General features: G+C 36.6%; 1 protein-coding gene across 1 annotated transcript in view; it reads right to left on the bottom strand.

The window, feature by feature from the left end:
* LOC110019786 (macrophage erythroblast attacher) overlaps positions 1–10,945 on the bottom strand; it is a gene marked incomplete at its 5' end in the record, with an annotated part of 25,445 nt that extends 14,500 nt beyond the window's left edge. The window contains 4 exons of the mRNA XM_020717612.1: positions 5,764–5,949; positions 8,042–8,164; positions 10,411–10,605; positions 10,682–10,945. Of these exons, the coding sequence (XP_020573271.1) occupies positions 5,764–5,949; positions 8,042–8,164; positions 10,411–10,605; positions 10,682–10,945 (768 nt within the window). The remainder of the gene's footprint in view (positions 1–5,763; positions 5,950–8,041; positions 8,165–10,410; positions 10,606–10,681) is intronic.

The following is a 10,945-nucleotide window of genomic DNA, read 5'->3' as shown; positions in this document are numbered from 1 at the left end:
TCCCTAAATTTTCCGCATTCATGATATTTCCTAAAATTTGGTATGCATTCTGTGTTGGTAGCTGTCTCCAAATTTTGGCATAAATCCTGTGTTCGTGGCCAAGTACTTCCTTTCTCAAATTGATCTTCTCACTCAATTAAATTTACAACAATCAAACGACGCCAACCTATCGCGAACCCCTTCATCTCTGGCGGAAACATTTGAAAATCTTCAGTACACTCTTGTCTATGGATTGGTAATCCCCCAGTGGAAAGTCCCAACTCAAATTTGATTTTGATTCTGAATGGATTCATTTTGAGTATGGTGTACTTAGATGGTTCTTTTGATCGTGTTCATCACTTCGGTCAACACCAATACGTGCGGTGTACTTGTTCCGCACGTCATACCTATTGGGGGTCCATTTGTTGACCTAATTTTAAGTGAGGTCTTAATTTCTTACTCCCAGAACCCAAACTCTAGCCTTAGGAGTTCTTATTGATCATTATAGCGGACTAGCAATGGAGCCCACCTCCTGTAGAGCTTCGAGCCACTTCTTGACTCAATATTGTGAAGAACTCGCATGAGTGGTTCCAAGCACTCAAATTCTAGTTGCAACGGTTAAGGACAAACATATAGCCGAAAATGAGTTCCTACAAGATCAGATGGCCGTAAGTGAACCCTCCGTGACACATCAACGTACTTGCTACACCACGCACGAAGTTGACACAATTTTTTTTGCCCGACCGTTGGCGAACTTGTCCGGACGACACCGGATGACGAAACGGACAGTGTCAACTCGCCCGGAACGTCGATTTTAGCTAGGAAAGACGTTTATATTGCTATGGTTACGCACTTGCACAAATGACACGGAAATCAATGCACTATTTTTTTATTAGCGGGACGCGGGCCCGGGCTCAACTCAGGTTCAACTCGGGTTCGACTTGGGTTGAACACGGGCTAATCACCCCAGCTCAAATATTTTCAAAATTCAAATTTTAAATTTCAAATTGACCATTTAATCTCACATTAATTTGGTCAAATTGAAATTTAATATTTGTCTAACGAACTTTCCCCCGCATGGAAGGTGTTTAATTTGGTGCTTAACCAATACTCGCGTCTATAACTTTATGGCTCGATCCCGCTCCTAAAAAGGGCCCTCTTCTCTTCTTTCCCTCTAAAAAAAAAACTTCTCATTCGCTCCTTCCCCTCTCCTGCTCGCGCTCGGCTCTCCTCCCTCAGCATCGAAGCACGCTTGCTCCCCTCTCCACCGAACAATCTCTTCGTCTCTTCCTCATCGGATCGAATTCGTTTGCCTCCCCCTCTCTTCCTCGGCACCGAAAGCTCCTCCACCTTCGGCTCGATCCCGTCTCTGCACCGAAAGCATTAGGCCCCTCTGCATCCTCCTATTTGACTCCTTCCTCTCACGACGAGATTCGGCTCCCCTTCTCCCGAGACCGAGATTCGGCTCTCCTCCGACCCTTCTTAAGGAAACGCTAGGCCTTGCCTCTACCGTTCGCTGGAGTCCCCTCTTCCTCACGCAACGCAGAAGAGACCATGCTCGCCTTCCGCCCTCTGCAAACTGAGGCCCCGCTCCTCCACTCGACCCCGCTCGCCTACTCCTCCCTCGAGCACGACAGAACAACAGCTTGATCCCGCTGTCCTGCTTTCCTCTGTGACCCGAAGCCTGCTCCCCTGCTCCTCCTTTGCGAACCAAAACCATCGCCTGCTCCTCTCTCTCACGCACTGAAGTTCGCTCCCCTCTCTTGCTCAACCAACAACCTCTCACGCTCGGCATCCCATCCCCCTCTACAGAAACTTTGATCCGCCTCTCTTATTCTCAGCTCCCGATTTCGTCTTACTTAGGGATTGATCAGAAAGCTGCTTCTTTTTGGTATGTGGTGGATTTCAATGATCATTTTTCAATATTGTCCTCTCGTGTTACTTTTTTTTTACAATACCATTCAATTGAGGATACTAACAAATATGAATGATTGGCTTAGGGAAAAGTACTTGATGCGCAGAATGAAGATTTTTGCTTGATAGTTGTTAGTTAAATTTTCATATTTTCAAACATAGACCCTTGCAAAGTTGGCTTATGCCACTATTATCTTGCTTCAAAATTATCTTGCTTCTGTTTGAGAAATTTGTTGTTGGAAACCTTTTGAGCTTCCTATCTGCAGTCAACATATTAATTGTTGCTCATCCTTTTTTTGATTGTTATTTTACGCTGTTGTTAGGAGGCTTTTTAATTGCTGTTTGAAGGCTTTCAAACTGCTGTTTAGAATACTTCTAAAATTGTTGTTTGAGACATGTTAAAGTGTCATTTTGGAGCTTTAAAAAATTTTGTTTTGGAGACATGAAAACATTGTTTCAATGTTGTTTTATTCACTGTTTCGGAGTTATTGTGGGTGTTGATTTGGGGTCATTTAAGTGATGATTTGGGGGCAGTTTTTGGACTGATTTATGACTGTCTTAAACATCATTTTGGGCCTGTGCCTTCCGCCCTCTGCAAACCGAGGCCCCGCTCCTCCACTCGACCCCGCTCGCCTGCTCCTCCCTCTCGCACACGACAGAACAACAGCTTGATCCCGCTGGCCTGCTTTCCTCTGTGACCCGAAGCCTGCTCCCCTGCTCCTCCTTTGCGAACCAAAACCATCGCCTGCTCCTCTCTCTCACGCACTGAAGTTCGCTCCCCTCTCTTGCTCAACCAACAACCTCTCACGCTCGGCATCCCATCCCCCTCTACAGAAACTTTGATCCGCCTCTCTTATTCTCAGCTCCCGATTTCGTCTTACTTAGGGATTGATCAGAAAGCTGCTTCTTTTTGGTATGTGGTGGATTTCAATGATCATTTTTCAATATTGTCCTCTCGTGTTACTTTTTTTTTTACAATACCATTCAATTGAGGATACTAACAAATATGAATGATTGGCTTAGGGAAAAGTACTTGATGCGCAGAATGAAGATTTTTGCTTGATAGTTGTTAGTTAAATTTTCATATTTTCAAACATAGACCCTTGCAAAGTTGGCTTATGCCACTATTATCTTGCTTCAAAATTATCTTGCTTCTGTTTGAGAAATTTGTTGTTGGAAACCTTTTGAGCTTCCTATCTGCAGTCAACATATTAATTGTTGCTCATCCTTTTTTTGATTGTTATTTTACGCTGTTGTTAGGAGGCTTTTTAATTACTGTTTGAAGGCTTTCAAACTGCTGTTTAGAATACTTCTAAAATTGTTGTTTGAGACATGTTAAAGTGTCATTTTGGAGCTTTAAAAAATTTTGTTTTGGAGACATGAAAACATTGTTTCAATGTTGTTTTATTCACTGTTTCGGAGTTATTGTGGGTGTTGATTTGGGGTCATTTAAGTGATGATTTGGGGGCAGTTTTGGGACTGATTTATGACTTTCTTAAACATCATTTTGGGCCTGATTTTGGAGAGTTTACACACTATTTTGGGTTGGGTTTCCTAGGTGATTTTGAGGCATTTAAAATTGATGTCTTGGGCTTACTTCGACGAGGAGTTTAGAGCAACTTCGTGGGCAGCGCGATAAGGAACTTGAAGCGGACTACAAGTGGAGATGGTCGTCATTCTACAACAGCAAAACAAGTCTACACCAGCTAAACTCTCTCATTGGTCTAAATAGCAACCCCTAGGACTTCGAGGTAACTCGCCTAGCGCGAGGTAAACCCTCATACCCTCTTTAGGCACCTGTGCAATAATATTGTGCAGTGTAAGTCCTAATTCGCTTTAGGTTTTGAGGTTGTTGTTCGTTACGATGTAAACCCTCTTATCTCTGCGGGCTATTTGCATAATCAGATATTATGCAAATGTAAGTCCCAAATAATAAAATTGGAAGAATTAACACCTAAATAACATCGTCTCCAAAACTCAGCTATACATTAGAATAGTTTGGGAAGTCACCAAGGTTTCTCCTCAGGATCTGTGACATCCCCTACCTTTCCTTCTTTTGGCTCTTGAAAATATTTATTCTTATTTGAGTCATTTCCACTTGTCTTTCCACGTCCTACCTTAAAAAAAAAACCTGAACTTTGACTTCTTGAAGACTAGAACCACTGGTTATTATCGAGAGTTTTCTCAAGTGACGGGAGATGTAATTAACTATAGGGATTTGTCTCTATAGAGAACTCGCCTAGCGCGAGGTAAACCCTCATACCCTCTTTAAGCACCTGTGCAATAATATTGTGCAGTGTAAGTCCTAATTCGCTTTAGGTTCTGAGGTTGTTGTTCGTTACGATGTAAACCCTCTTATCTCTGCGGGCTATTTGCATAATCAGATATTATGCAAATGTAAGTCCCAAATAATAAAATTGGCAGAATTAACACCTAAATAACATCGTCTCCAAAACTCAGCTATACATTAGAATAGTTTGGGAAGTCACCAAGGTTTCTCCTCAGGATCTGTGACATCTCCTACCTTTCCTTCTTTTGGCTCTTGAAAATATTTATTCTTATTTGAGTCATTTCCACTTGTCTTTCCACGTCCTACCTTAAAAAAAAAACCTGAACTTTGACTTCTTGAAGACTAGAACCACTGGTTATTATCGAGAGTTTTCTCAAGTGACGGGAGATGTAATTAACTATAGGGATTTGTCTCTATAGAGAACTTGGAACCAGGTAAAATAAACTATTTAATATTTGTATTAAATAGGTGAATTTATCGGTCACATAAAAAATTCGCAGACTAAATGGATGTCACAAATCTCTTACTTTGCAGGATTGAGTTTATTACTGGGATCTACACTTTTCTCGTGGAATGTGTAGTATTAAGGGTGTCAGCCACGATTATGCAAATTATTGGACTAATGAGATTCATTCGGTCTCATTTTCTAAAAAATTAAAACACTACTTCCAAAGTCTAAACTATTTACCTCTTATATTTAAATTAAATTTCAAAATTATTTTCACTTTTCAAAAAGTTGACCGACAATATAATTTACCTCCCAAAAAAAAAACACTTTATTTTCTCATCATAATGAGGAGTCTTGAGGGATGGGGTGACTTTTATAAAGCAATCAAAAAATAAAAGAAGAAAAATATCTAAAATGACAAAGTGATTAATATTGGATCTTTCGTAAAATATAAAAGGAATCATCTTATTCTGACGATCAAGATCTGATCAGGTGTCACTAAGGATCATTTCAGTTCACTTTTAGAACAGCAATGTGAGAGAGAGATGTTAAGCCATTTTTAATATAGCCTAAAACAACACAAAATGTGATCACCTCGTAGATCTTCCATTTTTTTTTAAGTAATCAAATATCTTACAAAAAAACAATCAGAATAAAATGGTACGTATGATTCATGCATGATGCATTGAGAACAGATTGACTGGAGATTAAAATAAAAAAATAGTAAAAAGAAAATAGAAAAATATAGCACTTTGACCAGCTGCAAATGTCAATTATGATTTGACATAAAAACAAATGAAAGCATGCCTTTACTACGTTAAAAAAATCAGGGCATTTACATTCATAGCACATAATTCCTATTTATTTACATATCTAACACCTAAACTTTATTTTTTACAGTTATACCACCCAAATCTTTTATGTCACACCAAAATAAGACCATTTTAAGTTTTAAAAAGTAAATCCACCTTTTCATGCATAGCTAAGGCGGCATGTATGTAAAAAATGAAGTTTAGGAGTAAGATATGTAAATACATAGGAATTGAGTGGTATGTACGCAAATCTTCCAAAAAATTTGCATGCCTTCTTCATTGCTGATAAAGAAAATGAACAAAACATGGATAGTACTTACACTGTAAGTTGCACATTCAGTATTACTTCTGAAAGCCAAAGTGGCCATAGCCCGTTGCAGTTCTTTCATATGGGTAGCCGCCCAGGGTGCGAGAAACTTCCGTGCGTAGGCAATTGCTTTCAAGCTTTCATCAAGCCTTACAAGTTCTATAAACTCCTGATGCCTCAACAGAAATTCAAACCTGCTCTGCATTTAGAATTTGTATTATATTATTATAGGTTGGACTACTTAAAAGAAGAGGCATTTACATACATACAGCCTAATTTCTATGTATTTAGATAGCTAACACTGAAAGTTAACATTTTACATTTATACCGTTCAAATCATTCATATCACATCAGGTGGTGTGTATGTAAATATTGAAGTCTAGGTGTTAGATATGTAAGTAAATACATAGAAATGGAGTGGCATGCATGTAAATCTTACTTTAAAGAATAAGTATATTCCAAAAACGTCAAGCTGAAGAAATTTAGTAAGTAATGTTCGCTGATATTTGTGCTTCCTACTACTGATATGGAAGCTCTTTAGAAAAAGAGTATATTTTAGTTTACTGTGTTGAATGCTATAACTCATGAAAAAATCAGGATTCAAGACGAAGTGAATAAATGAAATGACCCTAAATTGGGAAGGAACAAAAGAAGTTGGTAATTAAAACGACAAACGTTAAGTATGGAGCGTTTACATACATACCACCCAATTACCACGTATTTACACATCTAACACCTAACTTTGATTTTTTACATTTATACCACACAAATATTTTATATCACATCTAAAATACCATTATTTTAACTTTTAAAATGTTAAATACAGCTTTTCACACATAGGAACGGTGGTATGTGTGTAAATATTGAAGTTTAGGTGATAGATATGTAAATACATAGGAATTGAGTGGTATGTATGTAAATCTTCCTAAATTCTCAGAGTTAGTAGACGTACAACATGGATAAGTACTGTGCAAATTTTAATTTGCATTCCAAGAAGACTGACAGCCTAATTTGCCACTTTCAAAGAGTGATTCTTAAAGTTAATCAGAAGAACATTATATAAGGACCAAACTTCAAAAAGAAAAGACAAAACAAAGTCACTTTAAAACAAGGACCCAAAACACAACAAAGCCATCCCAAAAATCTCACTGAAACAATTATCAACGGAGATAATAATGCAAACTTAAAATCCATATGCTCAAGCTTGTAGATCAACAATAAGTACATTGAAATTTATTTAAAAAAAGAAATACTTCAAATCCAGCACTATGTAGATTTAATGCTGCTAATTATTAGCTTTAATGCTTCAAACTTAATGATAAGAATGTAAATTAGTTATTTACTACGGTTAATTAACAATTGATACTACTTTTAAAATCCAGTGAACTTTAAGTCAGTAATGACACTTTTTCGCTGGTTAGTCTCTTGAGTTCAATTTCCAAAATACAATTTCTAACATTCAAGTACTATTAACCATTATGCAGTCCCAAAAAAGTAAGAAAATGTCAAAAATTCTAAAAATCAACCTGGATTAATTTTATTGAATACGGATTAGTGTAATAAGTACAGTTTCTAGTTCCTAATCTAAAACACTAGCACACATTAGCCAGGATTCTAGTCAGCCTAGGTCAATACCTGGGTTGAATTTCCAGACAAATCAAGTGTTTTTGGTTCTTTTATTTGTCATTGCATTTGAATTGATCATAAGGACATTAGAAGACAAAGTATTAGGTAAGGGTTTCAAATCGCGTTTATGGGTTAGTTCGGGTCTTACCCAAAATTGACCCAACCTGAATTTTAAATGGGTCAGAAAGTCCAACCCAAACCAAACCTGTCTTTAACCCGCTAACTCTAACTCGACCTATATAACACATTTAACATAAATCATAATAGCTATTCGTGCCAAATTTGAATTGATTTCAGGTCAATCTAGAATCAATTCTGTTCGCAAGTTAATTTTGGGTTTAGCAAGTTAGCTTCAAGTTAATTTCAAGTTAGAGGGTCAACCTGAACATAATCCAAAAGATTAAACGGACTGGGATTCCTATCCAACCCAAAAATAATTCGGGACACCCAAACCCAGATTTTTCGGGTCAGGTTTGGGTCACGTTAGCGTGTCAGGTTAGTTTTGACACCCCTAGTTGTAAGGATTTAAATTTCCATTCATTTACAGAATTTGCTATGCTATATCTTCTCAAGTAAAGACAAAGAAAAGCATTTTCAAGAACCATGACAAAAAATTATGAATCTCTCGGTAACTAATAAACAAAAATAAGAACTAAATTCAATACCTTGAATTTCTTCAATCTAGATTTGTTCTCCGCGCACCACATTAATGCAGGTCCTACTTCCTTGTTTTGGAGAGAAATTATCACCCGCTTGGCCTCGATGAAAACATCAATATCAACAAGATCCTGTAATAGAACACCCTTTAATGAAATATGAAATAAGTGTCTCTATGCTTTATTTATTGGGAAATGTGCCAAAATAGTCTCCTGACTCTTTGTATGGGGTCATTTTAGTACAAAAATCTAAAAAACCGACAATTTAGTCCCCAGGCTCTTTTAATAGGGGTTGAAATAATCCTCCCTGAAGAGTATTTTAACCCCAATTAAAAGAGTCTGGTGATTAATTTGACACGTGTGTAGATTTTGGAACTAAAATAGTCTCATATAAACAGTCTGCGGCTATTTTGACACTTTACTCATTTATTTATTTTTTGCGGGAATCAAACCGAAATCTCCCTTTTGGAGGTCAAGGGCAAAACCATTGAGCTATGTGCCCAGAAGTATAATTGTAATATGCAGCAAATATCTTAAGAGAAACAGTAAAATCATCATAACAAAGGAGTGTAATTTCATGAAAGAACTTTAAAAGTAAAAAAAAAAAATCTTGAAGATGTTAAGCATCAGTTAATGAATCCTTCTCAAACTAAAGAATTTGGAGGTCAAAACAAACCAAGAATTCCAGGACGTATATCCAAATTAACTTCATAACAGAAACAGGTGAAAGAGATCTCAGCATAACAGGCATCAAAGTAAAATCAGATTGAAGAATAACCATAATTTTCTATAAAAGATATAAAACATTAAGATTGAAATTATGCCATAATCTGCCTACACTTAATTTTAAACAAGAACTACAGTTACATAAAAGCATGTTAGTACACACTTGATCATTTCTTTATATTTTTGCCAAAGGAAGCTACTTTTGATTATAACTCTCAACAAGAGAAATTCCATGGAATTAAGAGTTCACAATAATATTCACAGGTTGAATATCAATTCAACTATTTCTTCTGTTGTAATTTAATTGATATTAATTGAATCAATACATTATCAAATAAATACTCATAAATGGAGTTTTATTAGAAGGTCATAACTCAAAAATAGTTTGGGTCCATTTCAATTCACGATAATATTCACAGGTTGAATAATTCAACTATTCCTTCAGTTGTAAATTAATGGATACTAATTGAATCAATTCATTATCAAATAAATCCTCATAAATGGAATTTTATTAGAAGGTCATAATTAAAAAATAGTTCATTCAAGTGTGGCTTGCCAAGATTTAACTTTGAGCAAGCTACAATAGAAAAGAAATACACAAACAATATACTTTTTATGAGCTTGAAATTAGACATTGGCTCAGTAACCCCTTGTAAAATTATTTCTACAAAAAGCACAGTAAGATTCTTTCATTCCAAGTTTCATGCACAATATGTCTTCCACTTCACTTTTCAAAATATTGTTTTCATTTATATGAAAAATGAGCATATGAATTGAATATAGATTATAGAGCAGCTCTTACTTTTTATGTGAGAGAATGGTTATTTGATTTCGTGCAAACATATTTTGCATTTTTTATATTTATAGCATAATTAAAAATTGCACCATTATCTCTCTAATCTCTTTATGAAAATCAGTTCTTTAGCTAAATTTCTTGTTGACAAACTGCCTTTTCTGCGAAATAGAAGAAAGGAAAGAGCAAGAAAGAGAAGATTCTTATTTTAAGAGCATCTTGGTGAGGCTCTTTTCATATAGCTTACTGGTATTTATTTATTATCTCTTTTGTTGGGCTCTTGCAATTTTTATTTGATATTAAGATGATTTATCTTTTTTTTTTTTTTTTTTGACTTGAGGGAGAAATTTGGGGTTCTCTTTTGTGGTGAGATTTAAGTAAATTAGAATAAAATGAAATTTTATGGTGCGCCCTTTTCAACCTTGCACATGTGTGGCCTTTTTATGATAAATGGGATCTTCTCCTTACCATGGATGTTAGCTATTTTTTCTTATTATATCATGTAAATCTTTGTACCTTCCTATGCTGCTTGGTCTCTTTGTTATCACTTTAAGTGTTCATGATCCCTATCACTGGATGGGGATTCTTGGTGGGTGGCTAAACACGAGAATTCAAGACAGAAAAAAGAACTTAATGAAATGCATAGAGATATGATATTACCATTTGAGAATCAAAATAACTATGTCAGTATATTAGATCGAATAAATTGATGATATAGAACAATGTAATCTTCAGTCAAATACTTCATTTTTCTTCAAGATTTATGAAATTAAAAAAAATTAAAAAATTAAAAACCAGAGAAAGAGCTATTCTACTTCAAACCAAGAAGATGGACAAAAACCTACAAACAAATACATACCTCTATATTGCTACTCTCCGCAAGCATTTTAGCAGACTCATAGTACGACATGCGCAGCATATAATCCACAAGCACACGCTTCAACCTAGTACTGCTCCACTCATCTAAACTATCCGCATCAATCCCCTCCAAGTGCTCCAGTCTTGCACGGCACCTCTGCGCCTGCAAATCCTCAGACGCAAAACCATCCTCCAGCTGAACTTAACAAAAAATATCATTAGGGTTACGAATCAGAAAAAGCAAAAGACAAATGCAGAAACAAAACACGAACCTTACGCTTGAGGCCTTGAAGCCTGGAAACGAGTGATGTGAGATGGCTAACAGCCTCCTCCCTCGAAATATCATCGCGGTCAACAGCATCAGCGACCCCCGAAAGAACGGCAGCCACCTCCTTCTCCGCAAAACGATGGTTGGCTCTTATCGTCTTCTTTAAGTGCTCAAGAGGCACGCGAAGAAACTGGTGTTCTAGTTTGACAGATTCCACCGTATGGACGAGGGTCGTCGGTGTCTGAAACGCTGCCGCCGGGATGAAGGC

Source organism: Phalaenopsis equestris, unplaced genomic scaffold, assembly GCF_001263595.1.
Source record: "Phalaenopsis equestris unplaced genomic scaffold, ASM126359v1 Scaffold000078, whole genome shotgun sequence".
In the NCBI taxonomy this organism is placed as follows: domain Eukaryota; kingdom Viridiplantae; phylum Streptophyta; class Magnoliopsida; order Asparagales; family Orchidaceae; genus Phalaenopsis; species Phalaenopsis equestris.
Note: the sequence above shows the minus strand (reverse complement) of the source record. Positions and strands in the feature narration are given on the sequence as shown.